The following is a 26,300-nucleotide window of genomic DNA, read 5'->3' as shown; positions in this document are numbered from 1 at the left end:
CAAGTTCAAAAATAAAATCTTTTGAATCAGGTAAAGTATATTTTCATACATAAGACTGAAATTGTAGCATTCAACATAGCATAATATTTGTCAGTGAAAAATAAAATCAGATAAAAGTTATTGGTCATCCCATTATTATAGTACTCACTTTAAGTTTTACATTCATATTGCAAACTGATCTAAAGTACTGTAAGTTCCTTCTTAATTTTCTGCAAATGCCCATATTTGGGAACCTTTGTAGACCAGTTTCTAGATAGGAAGGCACTATTGTACTCAGGGATGTTCAAAGGGTATGATAAAAAAAAAGTTAAGATGACAGCTGCAATGTTGTGATGGAAGCTCCACATGGGTTTTGTTTGTGTGTGAAGCTGATTAATTCAGTAATTTCTATTGTTGTGAACAGGAGTGTAATAGTAGCTTTCAGCTGCTTGTTGTGGCCTATTGTCCTAAAAAAGAATATTTCACAACTGTACTATTTTGCATACTCTAATACCACTTTAGGGACGCGGTGGCTCAGTGGGTTAGGACGCTGAGCTTGTTGATTAGAAGGTCGGCAGTTTGGCGGGTCGAATCCTGAGTGCTGCGTAACAGAGTGAGCGCCTGTTACTCGTCCCAGCTTCTGCCAACCTAGCAGTTCGAAAGCACGTAAAAATGCAAGTAAAAAAATAGGGACCACTACGGTGGGAAGGTAACAGTGTTCCGTGCACCTTTGGCATCTAGTCATGCCGGCCACATGACTACGGAGACATCCCTCGGACAAGCCCTGGCTTTTCGGCTTTGAAACGGAGATGAGCACCGGCCCCTAGAGTTGGAAACAACTAGCACGCATGTGCAGGGGAACCTTTACCTTTACCTTAATACCACTTTGCATAGTATGTGGATACTTTCAGGTTCTACAACTGCTTGCTGGCAATATTTCCTTTTGTGGAAGTTGGTGGGAAGAATTATGCTACTTTCTCTTCTAACCCAAATAACATAAAAATGGCAAACCTCTTTAATATGCTATCAGTCTTTTCCAAACTGATAAAATGCTGTCCAAATGTAACCTAGTTGGTAGGAACTCCATCCCAAAAATGTCTATTTCACAATGGTCTTACAAAAAATTTAGGCAGATTTACTGTTCTTTCCATCACTTAAACTTTCAAAAAAATAAGCAGATTCATGTTCAGAAATAGTAAAATAACAGGTTATCAATGGGGAACATCTCCATTCTTGTGATCTGCTTAGACAATGTGAAAGTGGCTAACTTCTCCATCCCAGGAGCCCAAACACAGTTGCTCAAGGCTGCTTCCTATCCTGCCTCTTATGTGAACTGAACCTCTATTCTCTTTAATTGCCAAGGTCAGCATACTTTAAATTGGCTTTTGCTTAGAGCAGGGCTGTCAAACTGCCAGCCTGTGAGCTGGATGCATCACGTGGAAGCCACGCCCACCCCATTGCCGGCAATGGCAAAACAGTCCCGATACATTGTGTGACGTCATGTGACATCGCGAGTTTAACATGTCTGGCTTAGAGGAAACATTGTAGTCTTGCTTTGCAGAACAGCCCATAATCTGTTATGAATTACTATATGAAGGATAATCTGTTTCAATTCAGTGCATTGTCAGGTATGTATCACCCAGTAACTCGATCTGCTCTGTCTGGCATTTATTTAATTATTTGGTAAATTTATATAGCTGCCCATTTTACATAAAGACTGAGTAACATACAAAATTAAAAACATAAAATAGCAATAGCATTTAGACTTATATGTATCCCGAGGTGCTTTACAGCACTTTATGGACAGTTTAAAATGAAGAAGCATTATTGGCATGTTATCCCCAACAGTCTGGGTCCTCATTTTACCAATCTCAGAAAGACAGAAGGCTGAGTCAACCTTAAGGCCCATCAGGATCGAACTCCAGGCTATGGGCAGAGTTTTGTCTGCCATATTGCACTTTAACCACTATGCTACAAGATAACTAACACATACCAAATAATAAAATAAATAAAAACTATTAAAAATGTCAGTAGGAGAGCATACTCTATTTCCCTAACAATGCCCACATTACAGGATCTTCAGGCCAGATGGCAAAGATATTTTCAGACTCTTCTGAAAGACCAGCAAGATTGGGGCCAGCCTGATCTCTGGGGTAAATGATGTTCCAAAAGGTAGATGCCCCAGTGGAAGAGAGGTGCTATTAAGTGACATTTCTTTATGGATAGGACCTGCAACACGCTCTTCCTGCCAGATGGGGCAGACACAGTACTTCCATTCATCATGAACTGTGGTTGCATCCTTGACTCTTCTTAAGATATTTCTTTTGTAGAGGTTAGGTCAGTTGGTAATATAATCTCAGCTTTGTGTATGAACTAGATATTCATACCCAAATGGATGTGCCCCTTAGCCATTGTGATCTTACCTGCTGCTTTCCATGGTGGCCTGACCCACTTTTTGTGTGCTTAGATTGTTCATTTTGTGTGGCTTTCCTGTAATTCTAGTTCTGTGAATTGTCACCTGTGCGCTTTTATAACTTGTCCTTAAACAAGCCAAAATCTGATGAGTATTATTAGTGTTTGTGAGTGACAGCTGTGTGAGTTCAAGAAATTGAGTGCTATATGTTGTTTGATATATGTTGTTTTCAGGAATAGATGATCAGTCAAAAAACCCACAATTACATGTCAGCAACATATTTTTCTCCTTCGTATATCCTTTTTTGGCAACAATGCTCTTGTCCTCATTTGTTAACTGAGGCTTGAATGATAGCTCTTTTGCATCTTAGCTTCACATTAAGTTCAAAGGAAATAAGAACTTTTGAGTAGAAAAATTGAATTATTGAATTTCTATTTTCTTTAAATAGGTTCTGCCACATGATTCCAAAGCCCGGCGCCTTTTTGTAACAAGTGGTGGTCTTAAAAAAGTTCAGGAGATAAAAGCAGAAGCTGGCTCACTACTTCAAGAGTATATCAACACAATTAATAATTGTTATCCAGAAGAAATAGTCAGGTGAGGATAGAAAATAATGAGTTAATTTCACATATGCTATGTTTAAACAATTATAGTTTAGTTTCTTTAACTAACTTTTTAATAATGGCATTTTATTAGGCATCACCATAACAGTTGCATAATTAATACTGTACAAGCATTAGCTGGTTCTGGGAATATTTACTCTGGAATTTACATAACTAGGGATATGTTAATTTCTATGGACAGATTTCACTTCTGTCCCTGGGGATATTTAAAAGTAGTTCTTCAGCAAGAAGTAGAAAATGTCCTCTCCAAAAAATAATTTTTAAAATAATTTTAATTCATTTGTATTTCTTTTTTTTAACTAGCTGATTGCTGATCGTACCACAGAGTAACTTTGGGCGGCTTACAATATTCAAAAGATAAAATTATATAAATAAAATACTACAAAAATATAAAGTACAATAACAGCCCTAGCTAAAATATGAGAGTGGGGGGGGAGGGAGGGAGATGAGATCTGTTATTAATCTTTCAACCATCCCCAGTGTGAAATCCCTCCTTTGGAGCCCCATCCCAACTGGCAGAGCCAGATTTTGCAGAAGGTTAGGAGAGCTGGAAGGTTTCTTCTCTCATACTTACAAGTATATATGTATTGTGAGATTATAATGATTTTTGCATAACAGCAAATTTGGGGGCTGACCAAATTTATTACTGAGCTGTTCAATAAAACCTATTTCTTTATTACCATCTACCTATTAAGTTCAATCTAAGTCTAATGCATTTTACGTATGTCTCATGGCATCACAATAAGTATATGTTTACTAAGTTTTATAATCTGAAGCAATCCTTAGCAAGAAATGCTAAGGAAATGCTCTTTTTAGTTTGGTGTCCACCAAAGTAGAAGAGTTTAAGAATTCAGTACTAGAAGACAGCATAGGGTTGGCCACAGTAAATATATTGATGCAGTTGACTCAGCCTTCCATCCTTCCGAGGTAGGTAAAATGAGGACCCAGATTGTTGGGGGCAATTGTTGGGGGCAATTAAGCTGACTTTGTAATAATGCCGCTTGGGGGGTGTATGAAAGCCCTAATAAGCAGGCATATACATAGAATGAAGGCTACTGCTAAGCTTGTAAGCCGCCCTGAGTCTTCGGAGAAGGGCGGGATATAAATGCAATTAAAATAAATAAAATAAATAAATCTCTACTTGGAAACTTACAAATAATATAAGAAGTAGTTTAGAACTTCTAGAGTCTAGACTGTAGCTGGCAAACTAGTGATCTCAAGGTGGCCTCTGGCTATCAAAATGATTTTGGATAAAGTAAGCCTGTTAAGAGGATAGATCCTTTGTCTTTGTAATTCCACATGGTCATATAGCTTATATTTGTTTGTCAAAATCTAAGCCCTATCCTTTCCCCCTGCCCTCAAGAGCCCTGCTTTCAGGTATACAGAAAAGAATTGGTTGCAAATGGGCTCTTTATAGTAATTGAGTTAAAAATGTAGCTGTGTGCCCAGCACTGCTGATCCCATGCCATTCATATGTACTCCCTCTACTGGTCAGCTGCATTTTCTCTAAAGTGATGTTATCATTCACTCTAGTTTCACTTGTAAAATTATTTTAGTGTATATCTCATAAAAGCTCCTTGACTGCTACACCCTGAAAACACATATCATGGTTAAAGATTTTGTTACCTAAACTTGGGAGCAAGAGGTGAAAGAACAGCTTTTTCTGACTTGATGCCAACTTCATCACTAATATTACAACTCCCGGAATTTCCAATCAACATAGCCATAAGTGTGGTAATTTTAATGTATCTGGAAGGGCTAAGCTGGGAACGTTAGTATTCATCTGATTGAATTTATCTTGAGATACTTCAGGTGCTTTTTAAAAAAACAACAAAAAACAAAAACAAAACTACAGTCTATAAGTTCATGGACTTTAATCAGAAGTAATCCTGATTACTTAAGTAGCAAATAATACAGTCAGGTTTCTAATATAACAGAATTATTCCAAGTCCTCTATTTTTCAGAGTACCAAAGAACATTGTAGCACTCATTGTCATAGTAAAATGCTTTTAAATCTGACCTTTATACTGGGATCTGAGGGGAGACGAGAACTTTATTCTTCAATTGCCTATCCAAGAAGTTATAGGTGGACAGCAATTAATTATTCAAATAAAATTTTGAAAGAGTTCAGGCAGCATTAAAGAAATTTTCTGTGGAGAAATCTTTGGACACTAGTGTTTTGTTTTGCAATCTTATAATAAAGTAAGGAATATTTTCCAAATGACAAAGTACATCTTAAAAATGAGTGAGGTTGTTAAGAATCATATACTGTAGGCTATAAGTCACACCTATTTGAGTTTCCTAAATTAAATTCTTATTTTTCTTGTTAAATTATAACAGGAAAAACTAAATTGGGTATAGAATTCAGATAGTGTCCAGTTTAAAATACAGTTAGATGCTAAGAGTGCAAAGCTCCTTTCCTGTGATTCTTCTTCCAGAGTACTGCTGTTAAAGGCCTATTACACAAAATGTGCTGACATTGAGCAAATATTTTGATATTTGTTTTACTTCTAATCTGATACCAAATATGCCTGAGCATGCAAATTTTTTCTCCTGTGGGTTTGGAGGAAAATCATTCTTATGAAACAAGCATTCTAGTCTTCTAGCTTAATTTTTATTTCATCAGTGCAGTCTGAATTATACACAATTCTACTGATTATAAGTATGCCTAATGCTATGATGAGTTGTAGCTTTAGTGTTTAACATGATAATTTTTAAAATAAAATAACACTTATTTCTCTTTCAGATATTACTCCCCTGGATATTCTGAAGCACTTCTGGAAAGGGTAGAAAATTATCACCCAGTTCTATAAATTCTTCATCTCTATAAGAAAGAGAGGAAGAAAACCCTCTTTTTCTTATCTTTGTTTTGAACGGCAAGCAAATATAGTTTGGCCAAGACTGGAGTGGGAAATATTTAACCTTCTGTTATGTTACCAATCAATTATGACAACAGGAAGACATACCCTTTCCACCTCTGATCCACAGTTGACTTCTGGAACTCATGCTAAGAACAAAGACTGTCATATGCCTATTTTAAAAGAACTGTGTTTCTCAGTAGCTTTGCAAGTCCAAGTACGGGGAGGCCAGGACTTTTCCTGGATGCACCTGAGATTTGCTAAATAGATTGTACCATCAAATTCTTCTTTGAGGGAAAATTACAACATTATCCAGTAAGCACCAGAGTTGTATGATTGCTGTTCTTTTTGCTGGGGCTTGTGGTTCAGTCCAAGCAGAAATTTCCTATTATTCTTGTACTTCCACTTTCTTGATTATCTCTCCACTATTGTTTCTCTCCTAGTACTTGCAGTAAACCAATGAATGTTTGACCTTTTAAGAACCAAGCTTTTGTTGTACTGTTTCATTTTTCACTTTTAGGAGTAGCTTTTAAGAGAACTGATATTTAGGAAAGGTTTTGTAAGGGTTGAAAAGCAGTTGTGAAGTAAAGTGGAAAAAAGAAAAGTATGGACTGAATCTTGCTTAAAAATGTATGAATACACACCTTTTCTCAGCATTTATAAGGCATGGTATTTCCTTTTTTAAACACACTCCAACAACCTCTCCATTAAGCAACGTAACATCAGATAACAGCGAAATAAAACTCAATATCCACTGCCAAATGCAAATAATATGTTTTGTGAAGCCAACATTGTTTTCCTTTTGTCTTTGTCTCAGGCCTAAGTTTCAATGATATATAAAGGTTAAAAGGTTCAGTATTTAAGAAACAGAGCTCTCCAGGGGCTGCATAGAAATAATATTGCAGAATGAATGCACCTTAGGTTTCTCAAGCTGAATGTCAGTTGGCTTCTTTACTTATATATACAACCTCAAGCTATGAAGAACATCCCAAATAGCAATATATTCTGTTACTTTTGAGAAAATACAGTGCTTCAGGGAGATTCTAATGACCAAAAGCCATGCGAATTTGGATCAGCCGAAAAGAATGCCTGTTTAAGGGATTTATCATGACCTCATATTTTAAGTATCCTGTGTGAAGGGGGAGTTTAATTTTCACTGTCAATCGTAATCTCAACTTTTCTGTTTCCTTCTGACAATTACATTCCACCTTATAAAATCTTGATATGTTAATAAATCCCTGATAATTGGGAAGATAGCAAGGGAAAAGGAGGAATAGGAAGGAAATAATATTATCCCAGGAACCAAAAAGAAAAGCCATAAGAAACATCTAAAAAAGAAATGTTGTGGCCTTACTATCAATTTACTCACTATCTCTCTCCATGGGACACCACCTTATACTTTGGCTTGCAAAAAGCTACCTTCATGAATGAGTTGTAGTGACTACTAATAAGCATCATGAAACTGCTCTAAGATTTGATTAGGTTGCTTATTGCTTTTGAGGTGTGTGGCTATTTGACATCAATTTATTTTCCCAGTAGTTCTTCAACATACCTGTAAAAGAATAACACAATCAGAGCGCAGACTGCTGTGCACTTCTCCTTTACAGAAATGTTATCAAAACATCTAAGAATTATGCTGTTAACTCTTGGAAGGGTAAGGTAGGTATAGCCTCAACCTCCAGACAAATTTCCTTTCCTTTTTCACAGTATGATATTTTGCCATTATTTTTCGACAAAGTAGTAAGTGTATTTATTTTATATCACCTTCTATTTAAAGCCATCAAATCATGAGTCATCAGATCCTGAAAAAAATCATGAACCCCAAATATTAGTCTGGTGCACTCCAGCATCATCATCATATTACTATAGAATTTATGTAGGATTTATTTTTTATTTTATTGGATAAAATGTTAGTATTTTCTTGTGCAATTTTTAGTAAGTTTGCATTCTCAGCTTTATTTTTTATAAAGCAAGAAAGCCTAATCATGAATATTTCCAAAATTCACTGTATTGAATAAAAATGGTTTCATATATTTATTTTAAATGATTCAGAAATAATATTGGTCTTGGCAAAATGAAGCACTTGCTGTAGTCAGCCCTATAATTTGGGTTACTGTGAATGCCAATTAGGCTATTAGTATTGTGCAATATTTGTGTATGCTTAGGAAAGGAACAAATTAGGGGATTCATAGAGAGCGAGCCAGTTTGGTGTACTGATGAAGGCATCTGCCTAGAAATTGAGAGACTGAATTCTACCATAGTTAATCCCTAGGCATAAAGGCAGCTTGGTGAACTTGTACCAGTTACATATCTCTTCTGAAATCTTGTCAAGAAAATGGCAAAATGCCAAGACTGACATAAAAAGACCTACATATTTCTATTACTATATCTACACATATACATATATAAAACACTATATTATATTGTCTGGCCAGTGAATTTGGCTTTGAAACACACACACGCACACACACACATTTAGTTGGAAAAAAGGATAAAAAAATTCATTGGTCATAAAGCTATTAAACAATAAATGTGAGGATTCTTATAACCTGTTTTAGGTTTGTTTTTTAAATACCCACCGTTATATTTGGATCATAAGCAGCTTAAGTCTCATGTTAACAATGGGGTACTTCTGATCCTCCAGTATTGAACTATGATGCCCAGAATCTTTCACTATTGGGCACACTGGCATGGTTGCTGGGAAATGAAATTGAGTGACATTTGGAGAGCAGTTAGTCACCCACTGATGGGAAGGTGAACTTTAGTAGCTTTTTTTCTAAGAACGCAACCAACAAATATGAACTTACATTATTGTCAAGTACATCAGTACACCTCTTCTCTTTCAAACTGAAAGTGTCAAAAGAAAGTAAGAGAAACGGGTAGCTTATTTAGTAGGCAAGATAGCCCTCAAAATAGTGGCTGATCATCAGAGCTTTTCATTTTTAGGTGATGAGATCTGCATTCATTTTTTACATTATATTCATCAATCTTTTCTCTTCATTGCCTCCTTCTAGCCCATTATACACAACCAATTCACAGATTATTTAGAGGGAAAAAATCTTATTAGATAAACAATATAGGCAGCTTTTTAAGGTTTTTTTTTAAAAAATAAAATGCTTGCCTTCAAAATAACAGCATTCATTCTTTACAAAATATATTTCTAATTGCATAAATGCACACAGATGATATAAATATGCTTTTATCTTACAAACTGTCAACAAAAATTGATTTGAGTACAACTGATATTGTTCAATGGAGAAAGATACTTTCTTCCAACGTAACTGCAAGCATACAACTTTGAGAAAACGATTCAGTTCTGCAATGGTTAAACTGCCTGAGTGCTTAAAAAAACCCCAGTGTTTATTTAGTAAAGCACTGCTTTCTTGACAGCAGCAATTTATATATTAGCTGACTGGATTTTCAGGAAAGACTGAGGAAAACTTATCATTGGCTGCTCCATATCATTTGGGCACACTAATTCTAAAAAAAGACAAATCTCTTAAGTTGAAATAGTACACCATTTTAAGGCAATGTGGCTGCTTTGGTCTTTTGGGAATTCCACTCAACCAGAGCAGCTGCAGTGGATGCTACATTCTTGAACAAGAACATTTTTGCTCCTGCCCACTCTGTGAATTTCCCTCTCTGCCACTGTCAACATTACTACTTCCTTTGTCCTCCCTCTGTCTATGGGTCCAAACCATAGTATTGGCCAGAAGGAGCCAGTAAGACAAAGTGAAATAGTGCTTTAAGCTCCAAGAGGTGGAGGCACCAGGGGCTGACAGAAATAAGATTCTATATGGGACCCAGTTCCGGATGCTAGTGCTGCTGTTGAATATTTTGGCCAAAATAAATCCCATCACAGAAGTTTTTAAGAGATTCCTTAACTTTATCTCAGATTCTATTTGCTAGTACTGTATGTCAGTCTTTTTTTTTCCTTTATGCATTCCCTTCACTTCCTGAACATGACTTAGCTCCCCATTCTAAATGCTTAGCATAAGCCACGCTGTGTACCATGACATTGTGCAAATGACATAAACAGTAATTTGTGACATTTACAATAAGGGTGTGATGCACATAGCATCATTTGCCCCTCCCCTGTAGATATCCATGCTCCATAATTGCTGCAAGCCTGCAAGAATTCCAGGAAAGCATTGGAAAGAATAATGTGGTGATGTAGTGGAAGATGCTAAAATGAATGAGACCAATGGAAACAGTAAAAACTGTCTGAAGGCCAATAGGAAGCAACCAGGTACTATAAATTTCTGTTGATTCCTTAGCTCCTGGAAACAGGTGCAAGCGGTAAATAAAGATATGATTGGTTGTCAAAAAGAAAAGGGAGAGTCGTGGTGCCATTGACAGGCAGAAAGATTTGGTTAGAACAGTGATAGAGCATAAAAAGTGACAGCAATGCCCTCACTAATGAAAAGTTTGATTATTTTCTGCAAAGGGATTAAGAAAACATCATCGAAAAGAGAATTGTGTCTCTACATTGTAAGTATCTTACATTTTTGGACTTCAGTTTCTTCCTAGCCATCTTGGAGCTATACAAAGATATTAAAAGCTTGGAAAGCACATTTACGTCTGTATTTAATAGCTGGCATTTCCTCAACGTATTCTTTTCCAAATGCTGGTCTCTTGGCATGCATCCCTTTCCGGATGGCTCCCTCTTTGATATTTCCCGTTTGTTTATTTTTCAGCTAGCTGAAAAGACAGGCACAAAAGAGCTTTCCATTCTGTTAGGCAAGAGCTGTTGCTTCAGAGATTGGACCTGAAGATGGAGCTCCTGGGACTTCTTTGAAGAGCTAATTATTACATGGGTGGGGAGGCATTTGTTTGCAACACAAACACTCCCCCCATGTCACCACCACCCTCCCCCATCTCCATCTCTTCCAGAAGAAATAATGGCAATGTCTCCTAAGGTGCCACTGTAACTGACACAATAGTAATAGAGTGTGTGTGTGTGAGAGAGAGTGGGAGAGAGAGAGAGAGAGAGAGAGAGAGAGAGAGAGAGAGAGAGAGAGAGAGAGAGAGGAGAGAACGAAAACAAGTGGGGAAAAAGGCAAGATGTTGGCTCCAAAGACCCAATTGAAGATTTGTCCCGGTTTCACATATCTTGTTTGAATCGGGTGAGACTTTCATCATGCAGTCATGGTTATCATTTTGCCTTTTTGGAGCCCTTTTAAGTTTATTATAATAAAAGTTCAATATACCACAGTATTTCTCAAACTTGGCAACTTTAAGATGAAGACTTAAGACTTTCAACTCCCAGAATGCCTAAGCAGCTGGTTGGGGAATTCTGGAACTTGAAGTCCATTCATCTTAAAGTTGCCAAGTTTGAGAAACACTGATATACAGAAAGGTAAAGTTGGAGCAGAATCAAGCTAAGACTGACTACTACTATTTTTTTGTGTGTGGAATGTCTGTCAGGCTAATAATGAAATGGCTGCAGCTGTGTTTGCAACTAAATTTGCATTTGTAATTAGAAGATAAGCTTAGATTTCTGCTGATCAGAGATGGTTTATTAAATCTCAATAGGTTTTGCAAGATGAGAAATCGCTGCAGTGTGAAAAGCAAACTCTTCTGATTTCAGAGAATTGTATGTATCATGTTAGGCAGTGCACTAGAAACTGCTGCCCTCGGGCTGTAGGAATGATCAGATTTGTAGTCTAACATAACTGGAGGTCTTCAAGCTGAAGAAGGCTGCCCTAGATAATAAAATAGCAATGCAGTCTACTGTTTCAATCTTGTTGGGGAAATGTGCAGGATGGACAAAAGGCTATGATTAATAATCTAGAACAAATGAAACCATTTAGAATTAGTTGGTATTTAATATACCAAACCATCCACTAAGCCTGTGTTCATGCCTACCATTACTCACAATTCAGAAAAGTCACAGCTGGTTGTGTAAACTTCTTCCAAGTGGCAAACAATAATTCAGTATGAAATATAGCAGATGGCTTAATTCATCTTGGCTGAGCTTGAAAAACTGAAGCAAGTTTGAACCTGGCTAGTAGACCTCCATCAAAACCAGAACTAAAGACTAAAAAATTGAGAAAACAATAGGAATCCACTTTTGTAATGCATTCAACAAATATGAATGTGCAAATCTGATAAATTGGGATGTCCTCTGTAAGGTTTGGCAGAAAAAAAGGCTTTCAGTGCCATAAAGGAGCAAAATATGTGCACTTGGGGCAATGTAATGGACTGGCTCCATTTCACGGTAAGGAAAAGAGAGGAAGCAGATACATCTTCCATATTCATATCTGAAACTCAGTCCCATTTAGCTTAGCTGTAATTATTGCTGAATGCACAAGCCAAGGATTCCTCTAGAATCAGCAGCAAAAGGAGCTTGAAGAAAACAAGAACTGCACATTTAAATGAAAGTACCTAAAATTATTATTTCATGTATTTATTTCATATATAAAAAGTATATCTTGCTCCTTTCCTTAACCTTTCTTGGTAGTTTACGAAAACATAATAAAAAATAACCTTAATTAAAGCAAGAAGTAGAATTATTAAGAACATAATTATGAAATCTAAAACAGAAATCGCCAATCTCTGGGCTGCAGCCCACTAGTGGACCGTGAGCTGTTTGCAACCGTGCCATGGAAATGGATGAGTGCGCACGTGCATGCATGCATGCTCCATATGCGTGAGCGACAGACATGCACTGTTTGCACAAATGGAGCTGCACATGTGCACTTGCCAGCCACTTGTGCAGAACCATCCCCTCTTCTCCCCCCCCGCAACTGGTCTGCAAAGCCAGAAAGGTAGGGAAGGAAGGAAGGTAGTGCAGGAAGAATAGAATAGAACAGAGCTGGAAGGGACCTTGGAGGTCTTCTAGTCCAGCCCCTGCTCAAGCAAAAGAACCTATACCATCTCAGACAGGTGATTGTCTAGACTCTTCTTAATAATCTCCAGTGATGGAGCACCCACAATTTCTGGAGGCAAGCTGTTCCACTAGTTGATTGTCCTCACTGTCTAGTTTCTCCTTAATTCCAGGTTACTTCTCTCTTTCATCAGTTTCCAACCATTGTTTCTTGTCCTTCCTTCTGGTGCTCTGGTGAACAAAGTGACCCCCTCTTCCTTATGGCAGCCCCTCAGATAGTAGAATACTGCTATCATGTCTCCCCTATTTCTTCTTTTCTTTAGACTAGCCAAACCCAAGTCCCACATGTTTCAATCTCCAGGCCTTTGATCATCTTAGTTGCTCTTCTCTGAATTTTTTCTACTCTCAACATCTTTTTTGTGATATGGTGACCAGAGGTGGCTGCAGTATTCCAAGTGTGGTCTTACTAGGGTTTTATAAAGCGGTATTAATACTTCACATGATCTTGATTCTATGCCTCTGTTTATACAACCCAGGATTGTATTAGCTTTTTTGGTTGCAGCTGCAAACTGCTGGCTCATAGTCAAGTGATCGTCCACCAGGACTCCAAAGTCCCTCTCACAGTTACTGTTTTTAAACCAGGTCTCGCCCAATCTGTACTTGTACCTTTGATTTTTCCTGCTTAAATGTAAAACTTTGCTTTTCTCCACACTGAAACACATTTTGTTGGATAGGGCCCATTGTTCAAGTTTGTCTAGATCTTTTTGGATCCTGAGTTTGTCTTCTGGGGTCAGTTTGGTGTCATCTGCAACTTTGAAGAGTTCCCCTTCAATGCCCTCATCTATGTCATTTATGAAGATGTTGAAGAGTACTGGGCCTAAGACGGAACCTTGTGGTACCCCACTGCTTACTTCTCTCCATGTGGATGTAGTGCCATTGAGGACTACTCGTTGAATACGGTTTGTCAGCCAGCTACAGATCCATCTGGTGGTGATGTTGTCTATTCCACCTTTTTCTAGTTTACCAAGGAGTAGGTTGTGGTCTACTTTATCAGATGCCTTACTGAAATCTAAGTATACTATGTCCACAGCATTTTGCTGGTCTACTAGTTTGTTAAAGTTGGATAAGTGTTCTCTTACCATTTTCATGCTTATTTTAATTTTTGTTTCTAGTATGTCTTTGCAGTGGTTTTTTTGGGGTATGTTGGGCTATAGTTTCTTTTTGTGTGAAGACTGATGCAAAGTATGAGTTAAGCAGCTCTGCTTTCTCCCTGTTGCCTGTTATTTTTTTGCCATCTTCTCTCTTTAGTGGGCCTACAGTTTCCTTGACTTTTTCCTTGTTGTTAATATGTTGGAAGAAACTTTTTTTATTATCCTTGATTTCTGTTGCAGGTCTTTGTGCATTCTGAGCCTTTGCTTTTCTGACTTCAACTTTGCATGTTTTGACTGTCTGCTGATAATCGGCCTTAGTTATGTGCCCCTCTTTCCATTTTTTGTATTCACCCTTTTTGTCTTTCAGTTTGTCAGAGAGATCTTTGTGCGGCCATTCTGGTTTCTTCTTGAATTTCTTGTTTTTCTTTCTCAATGGTATTGTGCTGGTCTGGACTTTTATGATCTCAGTTTTCAGGGTTTCCCACGCTTCTTAGGTTGTTTTCCCCTTTAGGATTTTCCTAGATTCTCTCTGAGTTTGTTAAAGTCACTTTTTTGAAGTTTAAGACACTGGTTGGATTGTTTTCTATTGCTAGCGTTTGCATTATATTAAATTCTAGTATGACATTGTCACTTTCACTCAAGGTTCTGGCAACTTCAATTCCCTCTATTACTTCTCTATTTGTAAGGATTAAGTCCAGTATAGCTTTACATCTAGTTCCCTCCTCCACCGTTTGACAAATTGTTGGCTAAGTTGGTTAGGAATCTGTTTGATCTCCTGCTCACTGCAGAGTTTGCCTCCCAGTTAATATCTGGATAGTTGAAGTTTCCCATTACTACTTTGATATGCTTCCTACATATGTTTGTTAACTGGTTGGCAAAGAGTTCATCTATTTCTTCTGATTGGTTGGGTAGCCTGTAATATACACCTATGGCAATGTCACTTTTTTCTCTTATATTGATCCATATACATTCTGGAGAGATTTTATCTTTGATCACGTGCATTTCTGCAGATATGTAGTGTTCTCTTACATATAATGCAACTCCCCCTCCTCTTTTTGTAGACCTGTTTCTTTTGAACAATTTGTATCCATCCATCAGTCCATTCCATTCATGGGTTTGGTCCCACTAGGTTTCTGTTATGCCAACTATGTCATATCCTCCCTTGTGTACTATTGCTTCTAGTCCGTACTGTTTGTTCCCCAAGCTCTGAGCATTTGTATATAAGCATTTAAGACTTTTATGCCTGTCCATGGGTATGTTTCCTGCATCTCCTGATTGTTGTTTGAGTTTTTCTTTTTTCTCATCACTGCCTACCTCATTGTTTGATTTGTTTTTTTTGGGAGTTGTGATCGAGAAGGTGACCTGTTCCTGTTAAGTCCGGAATGACGAGCGTAGACAGCGAGGTTGAACAAGAGAACGTTTATTGAATGCACATGGGTCAACTGGCTAACAGCCGTTGAGCCCTAACTTATATACTAAGGTGCCTTTAAACATAACCAATCCCCGGCTCAGAATCTCCCGCCGAGAATGTAACAACCAATAACTGCACCCGGTTTTCCCGCCTAGGGAAACCACTCCCCTTAACTATGGACACAACACCCCTTCCCCCCCAGATAAATGTTAATTACTTAACATAGTCCTTTAGGTAGCTTGGTGGCTTATGATTCCTGGCTGGGTATCTGCCCGCTGTGCCAACGACTGGGGTGTCTGCTGTTCTGCTCTTGGACTCTGCTTCAGGCCCTGAGATTTGTGGCACTGACTCTGGCAATGCCGCACATGTGGGTTGTTGTTGGGTCGTTCAGGGGACTCTGTAGGGCTGCCCTGGGAAGGTGGTTCAGTTTCTGCTGTGCTACTAAGGGGATTTGCTACCGCTGCACTGATTTGTATTCCCATTCCCTCACCCCCTGGTGTTGCCCTTAAGTGGCCATGACTGAATGCATTGTCTGGTGTGGTGATGCTCCTGTCATTGTTGGTCAGTACAATTTCAGGAGACCTTTTCCTTAGCTGATCGATGTGTCTCCTGATCAGCTGATTCCCTTCCCCCTCAATTAAATAAGATAACGGTCCGTTTTGTCTATGACTACCCCTTCTGACCATTTGTCCCCCTGCCAATAGTTCCTCATCCAGACAGTGTCACCAATATTTAAAGACCGGGTCGGAATGTCTCTTTCAGGTTCTGCAGGTAGCCTGTCAGGGTGTAATCTGTCCAATTTGGTCGTTAGACGTCTGCCCCACCTCATTTCAGCTGGGCTTTTCCCTGTGGCCGTGCAAGGTGTCGTGTGTTGGGCCAACAGGAACTGAGCCAGTCTTTGATGCCAATTCCCCTGGATGATTCTTCTTAAGGCGTCTTTGGCTGTCCTGACGTTTCGTTCAGCCAATCCGTTGGAGGAGGGGTGGAAGGGTGCCGATGTCGCGTGCCTAATCCAGTTGGCCTTGAGGAAGTCCTGAAATTCATTGGATGTGAATTGGGGGCCATTGTCAGAAACAATCACGTCAGGTAACCCATGGGTGGCAAAGAGTCCCCGCAAGACCTGTATGGTTTTGACTGAAGTCATGGACTTAACAGGCACGACCTCCAACCACCGGGAGTAGCTGTCCACGACAACTAGGAATGTGAGGCCCTGGAATGGGCCTGCAAAATCAATATGAATGCGAGACCAAGGGTTCCTAGCCACTTCCCACTTATGTACAGGTGTGTGTGCTTGTTCTGGCCTAGACCGTTGACACTGATAGCACCCGGCTACTCTGTCCTCGATTGCTGTGTCTAACCCAGGCCACCATAAGTGACTCCTTGCCAGGGCTTTCATTCAGACAATCCCTGGATGTCCCTCATGCAATTCCCCCATCACTGCGTTCCTATGTCCCTCTGGAATGACAACCCTATTGCCCCACAGAATACAATCCCAGGTGTGAAGACAATTCATCCTTCCTTCTAAAGTATGGCGTGAATTTGGGGTCTGGATTCTTGTTAGGCCACCCCCCTTGTACCCACGCTGCTATTCTGCTAAGGATGTGGTCTTTTCTGGTTGCTGCTGCAATGTCTTTTGCTGTCAGTGGGCACTCTGAGAGTTCCTGTAGGGACAAGATTTGGCCCACAGGTGCTGGGTCTGGGCCGGTGTCTGCTAATGGCAATCTGCGAAGGGCATCTGCATGCCCCATCTCCTTGCCAGGCCTGTGTTTAATAGAGAATGTATAAGCCGAAAGGAAAATTGACCATCTCAGCATCCTTGGGGACATGATTTGGGGTGTCTGTTTATCTGTGGTGAATAGCCCTAGGAGGGGTTTATGGTCTGTGTAAATTGTAAAGTTCCTACCATACAAGTAATCGTGGAACTTTTTTACGCCGGCCACGATGGCCAAGGCTTCCCTGTCAATTTGTGCATAATTCCGTTCTGCTTTAGTCAAAGTCCTGGAATAGTATGCGATAGGTCTCTGTTGACCCTGGTCATCCATGTGGCTTATGACTGCCCCTACTCCATAAGGAGAAGCGTCGCATGCTAGGAAGATTGGTTTGTTTTCAATGAAGTGAGTGACTGTGGAATTACTGGACAAAATGTCCTTTAATGTTTGGAAACTGATTCTGTGCTTGTCCTGCCACTGCCAAGGTGTCTGTCTATCTAACAGCCTGTGTAAAGGTTCAGCAATGGCTGCTTTGTGAGGCAAAAAGGTGTGGTAGAAATTGATTAACCCTAGGAAGGCTTGTAGTTCCGCCTTATTTTTGGGTTCAGGTGCGAATTTGATCGCCTTAATTTTTCCCTCAGTCGGGTGAATACCCTGTGCATCAATTCTGAATCCTAAGAATTCAGTTGATTTTACCCCAATGCAACACTTGTCTTTTTTTAGTTTAAGCCCTGCATCCCTGAATTTCCCCAGTACCTGTTCCAGCCTGTCTGCTAAGATGTCTTCAGTTTTTCCAGCAATTAGGACATCATCAAAGTAAGGGCATACACCTGGTATGCCCTTTAAGGTCCTCTCCATCACCACCTGGAAGATGCCTGGCGTTGCTGCTATTCCGAATTGAAGTCTGTGAACGCGGAACGCCCCCTTGTGGGTAACTATCGTTTGGGCCTCGGTGGCTTCCTTAGACACAGTGAGTTGCAAATACGCCTGCGCCAAGTCGAGCTTGGCGAAAATGGCGCCGTCCTGGATCGTCGCGAGGACCTGCTTCACTGTCGGGACCGGGTAAGCATGTTTTTTCATTGCTAAGTTCAGGGTGGCTTTATAGTCAGCACAAATCCTCACATCCCCGTTCGGTTTAAGGGGTGTGACGATTGGTGTCTCCCAGAGGCCTCCCTCTACGGGTTCTAGGACGCCCTGGCCTACTAGCTTATCTAGTTCGGCCTCGATTTTTTGTTTAAGGGCGAAAGGCACCCTCCGGGCCTTAAGCCTGATGGGCCTAACCCCGGGGTCTAAATTAAATGTAATGGGGGGTCCCTTGTACCTCCCTAACGACCCATCGAACACGTTTGCGAAGTTATCGCAGACAGTTTTGAGGGTCTTGCTAGCAATTGTGTTAATTCCCCCTACCCAAATTCCCAGGGCCGGGAACCAATTGAGGCCTACTAGGCTGGTTCTCTGGCCCTCAGTGACTAAGAGATCTAGAAATCCATTAAACCCTTTATATTTTACTTTAATTGTGGCCTCGCCCTTTAATTCAATGGGTTTTTTTTGGAAGTCGGCTAACTGTAGTTTAGTGGGTTTTAGGGGAATTCTACGGCCACTTTTCCTCTCGATGTATTTGAGGGTGTCGCTAGAAATTATAGATACTGAGGCCCCTGAGTCCACTTCCATCTTGCAGGGAATGCCCTGCAGTTGGACTCCAATTTTTAATTTAGGCCTCAGGATATGATTAATTCTAGGGGTTCCCACGTGGTTGACCCCCACCCCCGGCCCAGGGTTGGAAGTGCGTGCCTTAGGTCTTGGGGTCTCTCCGCCGTTCCCTTCGGGGGTTACCTCACCTGTGGCCCATGCATCGAGCTCGTGGAGTCGGTTGTCGCGTGGTCGGCTTCTGCAAATGGCCTGGATGTGGCCCGTCTTTCCACACCCTCGGCATTTCGCGTTCCGGAACCTGCAAGATGCACGGAGGTGGTTTCCGCCGCAGCTGCCGCACCTCGCTTCGGGGTCGCGAGGCCTGGATTGGTTGTCCCTCTGGGGTCGTTGTGGTACTGTGGTCTGTTGTCTTCTTCCTTGGTTGGCTCCGTCGTAGCGTGGAGGTCTTGGCGCCATTTTTCCGAACCTTCGGGCGATCTCAGCAACGTCAGCTTCCCACTGGTAGTCCACCTCCCCACTGTCCACATGGCTCTCGAGGTTAATTTCGGCCGAGGTAGCCATGCTGTTGTAGGGGGGGGTCGCGTCTGCCTGTAGACTCGTACGTGAGTAGCTCGTCTAAGACTTCTTACAGGGTGCCTGTGGGCTTTGAGATTATCCGGTTTTGCAAGTGTTCGTCTCGCAGCCCCAAAACTACTCGGTCCCTGATGCGAATCTCGAGGTTGTCATATTTGCAACGCAGGGCCGCTTCTCTGACTGCTGCCACAAACTGTGTGATGGATTCGCCCGGCCGTTGGTTCCGTTTTTCAAATATCCTTCGCCAAAACAGTTCGGACCTTTTTGGCGTAAAGTGGACTTTTAGCTTGGCCAACAGGTCGGCGTACGACACGCTGGAGACCGGCAAGGGCTGGCACAGGCCAACGGCAACCCGGTAAACCGGCGTGCCGCTAATGGTGAGAAGGGCCACCGCTTTCTTCCGGTCCTCCGTGATCCCGTTGACCAGCATGAACCCCTCGACTTGGCCGACGTACTCCTCCCAGTCTTCGGGGTAGTTCGGGTCGAACTCCTTCAGGGATCCGACTTGCGCCATTCTGTGAGTTAACGCGGCAGTAGTTCGGTTGACTGCGATTCAAATTTCCCGCTTTTCGCTCAACTGGCTTCCGCAGCTCCGCCGTCGATCCCACCTTCGTCGCCACTGTTAAGTCCGGAATGACGAGCGTAGACAGCGAGGTTGAACAAGAGAACGTTTATTGAATGCACATGGGTCAACTGGCTAACAGCCGTTGAGCCCTAACTTATATACTAAGGTGCCTTTAAACATAACCAATCCCCGGCTCAGAATCTCCCGCCAAGAATGTAACAACCAATAACTGCACCCGGTTTTTCCGCCTAGGGAAACCACTCCCCTTAACTATGGACACAACAGTTCCCTTACTATTTGTTCCATAATCTAGTTGGGTCTCATCACACCCTAAACCATAAACACTTGAGTGGGTATTTTTCTTGTGAGTTAAGTAGACTTGTGTCACTTTATGTGACATTTGCTATCTGTCCCTTTGCTGGCAGGGCTTAGAGCATATTTTAACCCTATCATCACATGTACTTTACGAAGTGGGTCCAGTAGGAGGAATCATGACTACTCAGCTGCCTTGTAACAATAAAAACAAAACTAAACAACAATTTCCCTGTAAAAAAAACAACCCTCCATGCTTCTGATAGAGTGTCTTGCTGCTGGAAATATTAACATGTGGAATTTTTGTAACCACTTCTTTTGAGCTACCAGATCACTTTATGTTTTCTGTAAACAAAGAACTGAACATGTGCTTCTGATCTGTATGTCCATTTAGGATACACTGGGAAAATTATAAATATCTCCACTGTCCCACTCTCCCTGCTCTCACTTTTCAAAGCAGACAAGTCTGCCGACAGATTACATTTCAAACTGCAGAACCCTTTTAAAAGAATCAGTGAAATGTAAGCCTCTTTCCTTTGGTCATTTGTGCTTGCAGAAAGAGGGGAAGGAGCTGTGGAGAGATCAGGAAACAACACACAATGTGGGTGTGGGTATTGGTTGACTAACCATTTACAGCTTTATTCACAACTCCACAGTTTCTAATGTTTCATAAATGACAATCATGGCTTAGAACTATCTTAGTTTCCAAGTTTGAATCTCTACCGGATTCAGTCACTCTTCTAGGCATATTAAAAAGGTTCAGCTCAATACTTCACCAATCTCATGTCCTTGAGATCTGCTAGACTGTAGTTCCCACTATCCCACAGTCCACAATAATAATGGGAGCTATAACATGGAGGATACCCAGTAGGAAAGAGTGATTTATTGTCTCACCTCTCTTCCCTTGGCTGGAAGGGAATGGAGAAACAAAATGCAATTAGATACCTCTAGGATCATGGGTGGAGTTCACCCAAAATGTTGATTTCTAGCCTTGAGGTCATTCACATGCAATTCTTCAATAGTCAATGGAGTAGTTTTAATGAAATCACTGACTTCCTTTCCTCATTATAGCTCACCAGCTGTTCTCTCCTTTATGATCACATACCTCCTCCACCCAATGTGCTCATCCCCTCCCCGATAGTTTATCCTCAGGGAAGTGTCTTATATAGACTGAATAATGGGCACAAATATCTTTTGGTGCTTATCAAGGATAGAGGACTGAAGACAACTTTTATTTTTCATCAAATTTCAAATCCTCTCTCTCTCCTCTTAAGTCAGGTTGTTGACTTCCGGTTTGCCACTGCGGCCGCAACAGCCTCTGGAAGGCGAGCTCCATCTTCTGCGTTCAGTTTCATTCTGCTGGGGGACCCAGGAAAGGGTCAAAAGTCACCCTGTAGGGACAATGAGCAAGGAGGGGAGTCCTGCTTGATCGTGGGAGGGCATCAGCCCTTCCGCTTGATCTGGGGCAGCCCTCTAAACCGGTGGAGGAAAGATCGGCCATAGCAATATGGCTTGTCACTAGGCTGCAGACAGCCAAAGTCAAACTTACCACCAGGCACTTCTAAAGCAATGCGGATGAAACTGGGTGAGATCTGATCTTCTCTCTAAGATCCTAAGTATTTTTCTTCCTGTAAAAGCTGCCCAAGGTATCTTTCCCCTGTGAGGAGGGGAGGTAATTTCTATCCCACCTTCTAAGAATAGTGGTGACTGACTACCCAGGGGATTTAAAGCACTAAAAGAATAATTTCAATTTAATTGGATTTATATGTTTCTGAAACTTGGGGACCAAAATGTTTCTTATTTTTACTTATTTTTTGTTTTTATCTATAAAAAAGAAATAAAATTGGAAAAAGGACTATAAAAATTTTGGACTTAAAAAATCTTAAGCAGCATCGGTGACATCTTGTGGCGAAGCTTGGTATTACAACTTGTTATTGCCTAAAGGAGACTTGGCTTGAAGCCCAGACTACAGATAAGACTCTTTTAACTTTGATAAACACCACCTGTGAGAAGTTCAGCTGTAAAGAGAATTTCTGGGTGGCATGGCTGGGTTCCTTGAACTATGAATGTAAACCTTTATTGATTTTTAGAGCTGTATGTGGGGAAATGCCTTCCTACTTTTTTATCTGAGGAATATTGATCATTATTTGAGATGATGAAATAGCTTGGATTATAAAATTTTACTTAACAAATGACTTTTATTATAAAGACTACCTACAAGCACGTGAAATAGAGGTCCCACACCCAGCTATAAAATTATTTTCATTATCTGATTTTTAAAATCCTCAACTTAACGCACCTTTAAGAGAAGATGGATGAAGACCAGGAAAAGATTCTTTCCATGTGGAAAGCAATACATGAAACCATCCTTTCAGCTTGAGACAAAATAAGATGTTACAGAAAAGAACAAGATGTCAGCTTAAATATACAAACCCAAATTCCGACTACAACTAAAGAACTAACAACGCAGAAAGTAACAGAAGAAGTGGAACAATCAAATACTAAGACAGAGGACTCAATTGAACAACAAATACAGCCAATGTAATATCCAGAAAAGGGACAACACTGAAAATGGAAAAGACTTTCTATATAAATCAGAAGAAATTTGAGGAGCAAGAAGAAGAACAGACTGAATGGAAGATAAACATACCAGGACAATTATGGGGATTTGGAATAATAGGGAGATGATTGAAGGAATACAAATGGCTAGCTCTTCAAAAAAAGGCAACTAAATGGTCTCTCTTATTTCAAACTATATAATAATAGAGGGAGATTTGATGATTTAAAAGCATTGACATGGAAGGTTAGTTGGCAAAGAAAGAAAGGCAGAATAAGACTGAAAAAAATTGTCAGAAACGTCAAAATGGCCGTCTTGATATAATAGATATTTGCAATTTTAAAAGTGTTGCATCCCTCTGAAAGACCTTTTACAATTTTTGACTTTTCAGTGTCAGTTAAATCTCTTTTTTGGCCCATTTTGCCTAAGGAAAAGAAGCTGTCTAATAATTATGCACACCTTGATATAGGGTGTTGATCTCCTTAGGCCACACCCTCCCTCATTACACAAATACACAAACATAAAATAAATATTAGATTTAAATATCTAGGATTGACTGAAGATGGAAAAATGGGCAAACAAGATTAGCATAGGTTGCAGTCAGATTAACCAAGTATTGGAACAGCTAACTCCACTTCTACAACACAAGGCAGTACTGATTAGAACAAAGAAGAATCTCATGCAAAGCATATTCATCCCCACCTTATGTTACCAGTCCAAACATGGACACTTGTAATAAAACATAGGCAAAAGTTAGTCACCATGGAAATGAAATGTTTGAGATAAGCTGACAGAATGACCAGAAGGGATAAAATAAAAAATGAAACCATAAGAGAATGAATTGGAATAGAACCAATCTTACACTACATACAGAAGCAGCAAGTTAAGTGGTTTGCTGACCTGGTGAGAATGTCTTGGGATTCTATTTCATACAAGGCAACAAAAAGAGAATAAGGCCAAAGAACACGAGGCATACCTAGAAGAAGATGGAGAGACAATATCAAAGACTCACTCAACATCATCAAATGACACCAGAAGTGCAAAAATCAGAACTTTGTATTTACTCAACACAAAGAAGAAGGAGAAGGAGAAGGAGAAGGAGGAGAAGAAAGAAGAAAGAAAGAAAGAAAGAAAGAAAGAAAGAAAGAAAGAAAGAAAGAAAGAAGAAAGAAAGAAAGAAAGAAAGAAAGAAAGAAAGAAAGAAAGAAAGAAAGAGCCAGGGGATTCCAATTCTGTAAAGAGTTAAAAGATTATTCATATAGATCTAAAAAAAGTATAGACATTCTTGAGTTGAGTTTAACTCTTGCTGGCTCCATCTAGGAATATTCTTGGAGCATCTTGGAGAAGGATTGTCATTGCTTGCTTGTAGGATACTACTTTATTTCCCAATCAGCCCTGGGAATCTCATATAGTCTCCTGTCTAAGTACTAACCGGGATTAACCTTGTTTCATTTTGGAAAGCTATCTGCTGAGGTCTCCCAAAATCCCAGATCAAAAGGTTCAACTCTACTCCTTTTGGTAAAATCACTGCTACTCCCTCATAGCCTTAAAGACGTTTCCACAAATAAATTCAAAATATATCAATCAACCAACAAAAAATAAAATAAAGAAAAATAAAATTTGCTCTCCATTTTTCTAAAATGCTGTGAGACAGTTATGTTTGTTACAACAGGCAAAGAGGGTGTCTCAAGCTGTTATCAATAAGAGTGGTTGCCTGCAGTCCAATGAACTAAACCATTTTTTTCAGTATATTGAGCTTTTAAATGAAGATTGAGCTCAGCTTAAGCCAGCACTAGAGAATCAAGACAAGAGAAGGAAAACTTCATTGGTATTTTGTTATTTTTTAAAATACTGGCCATTAATGTATTGGATTTCAGTCCACCTTTCACGCTACCATCATACCCAAAGAATCATATTTGTAGAACTAGTTCCTGTTAATTATAAAACTGAGTCACTGCTGAAGTGAGCTGTGTTTGCTTTGTGGCCTTGCCACTGCCCTATCTTCATTAATTTCTGCATCTGACCAGGATTAATATGAAAAAGCAGCACAGTCTTGTGAACTGTGAAATGCAAGCAAGATTGAAAAATAAAATATGCAAATCTAAAATGACATGCAAATCTCCTAGCTTAGGAACACAAAAGGCAGAGAGGGCTGTGCAATGGTTGAAAAGCTAGAAGAAGAGGCTGTTGCCCCATTATTCTGACAGCAGAGAATCAGGTTTCCTTGAAGAGATTTCTGAATATATATATATTCCTAATGCATGCCATTTGATTTTGATAATGAATTCAGGAATTCAGTCCTAACATCCTTCACCCTAGAATTCAGGAGAGGTTTATTCGTTCTTAAAAATGCATTATGCTATGACAACAGTGTGTCATTAAAATTGTCAGCTTTTGCAATAATGCCAACACTGGAAGCAGAAGGGAATGTTTCTTCCCCAGATCTTCTCTCTCCTCTTGATCTGTATTAGCACAGCATGGTTGCTTATGCATATGTGTGTATGTGACCATGCCTACTTATATATTTGCATGTATCGGTGGGTGTCCACACAAATCTGTCTTATTCTTCTGCCTCCTATCTATTTATCTGCTCCCCCCTTCCCTTTTGTATATTCACAATCATACTGGAAATGTATTTGAGGTGGAACGACTATGAGATACTGCAAAGAATAAGCGAAGTCACTTGGTCCAGCTTGCATATAAGCCCTGACCAAATGGATATCAAATTCTCTCCCACAGGCCTCTCTTGCTATACGTGTTTGTGCGATCCCTGAAGGAATGTCAGCCACAGCCAATTAAAACAAACAGCACTCATATGAGGAGCAGATCAAAGCTAAAACTGCAAGGACAATAGAAGTGTCCCTCACAGGTGGCAGAAGCAATTAATGGTCATTCCCTCTGAAAGAGAAGTGCCTTTCACACATATGTGCTGTCTGTCACTTGACAAATTATTTGGGCAGAGACAGATTCCCCAGAAATAAACAAAAAGACATAATTGAGAACAGGCTGGTGGACAGTACTTTCTTTGTTTTTAAAGTCCCAACAGGAAAAGAGAAGAATGGATGGGAAGATGGATAGATAGATGGATAGAAGGGAGGGAGGGAGGGAAGGAAGGAGGGAAGAAGAAAAAAGCAGAAGATTCCTTGTGATATTTTAGAAATATAATGTAGATTCACAGCTTGTGTTAGAGGCTGACAGCAACCTGGTAAATTTGCTAAAAAAAAACCTTGAAATCTTCAGGAGTTTGTTTGCATTATAGCATGCTGACAGGAGAGATGTATCTACAGCAGGCTTAGTTAAAAGCTGCACAACTGGGCTTTTTCGGTCACTGCTTTAAATCTCTCCTGGCCTTAATGCAAGGTCACATATACATGGCCAACATTTTTTAGAGTAATTATAACACTGTTGATGTTTTCCCAGTGTTATTAGCTACTGCCAGAAAAAGGTCAGGCCTGTTTATATGGGCAGGAGTTATTAACAGTAGTAGCTGAAGTAGAGAAGCATGTTTCTGCCAACTGAGTTCAGGGTAAAAGAACATCAGTCTTGATAACTTCACATATACAACCCATGCCACCGATGTTTTGTATAAACTGTCTGACAGCCTGATCCCACTTCTGGTTTGGCAAACTACTACTTAACATTTCAACTGACTTAACATTGGAAAGCGAAAGGA

At 40.1% G+C, this 26,300-nt stretch overlaps 1 protein-coding gene across 2 annotated transcripts in view; it reads left to right on the top strand.

Annotated features, from left to right (window-relative positions):
* SPAG6 (sperm associated antigen 6) overlaps positions 1-6,449 on the top strand; it is a 53,768-nt gene extending 47,319 nt beyond the window's left edge. For both annotated transcript variants that reach the window (XM_081346353.1, XM_081346352.1), the window contains 2 exons: positions 2,841-2,986; positions 5,759-6,449. In XM_081346353.1, coding sequence (XP_081202479.1) covers positions 2,841-2,986; positions 5,759-5,825 — 213 coding nt within the window. In that variant the 3' untranslated portion in view covers positions 5,826-6,449. The remainder of the gene's footprint in view (positions 1-2,840; positions 2,987-5,758) is intronic.
* Positions 6,450-26,300: the final 19,851 nt, after the last annotated feature.

Source organism: Vipera berus, assembly GCF_964194415.1.
Source record: "Vipera berus genome assembly, chromosome: Z".
In the NCBI taxonomy this organism is placed as follows: domain Eukaryota; kingdom Metazoa; phylum Chordata; class Lepidosauria; order Squamata; family Viperidae; genus Vipera; species Vipera berus.
The sequence above is the reverse complement of the archived record's forward strand: the minus strand, read 5'-3'. Positions and strand labels throughout refer to the sequence as shown.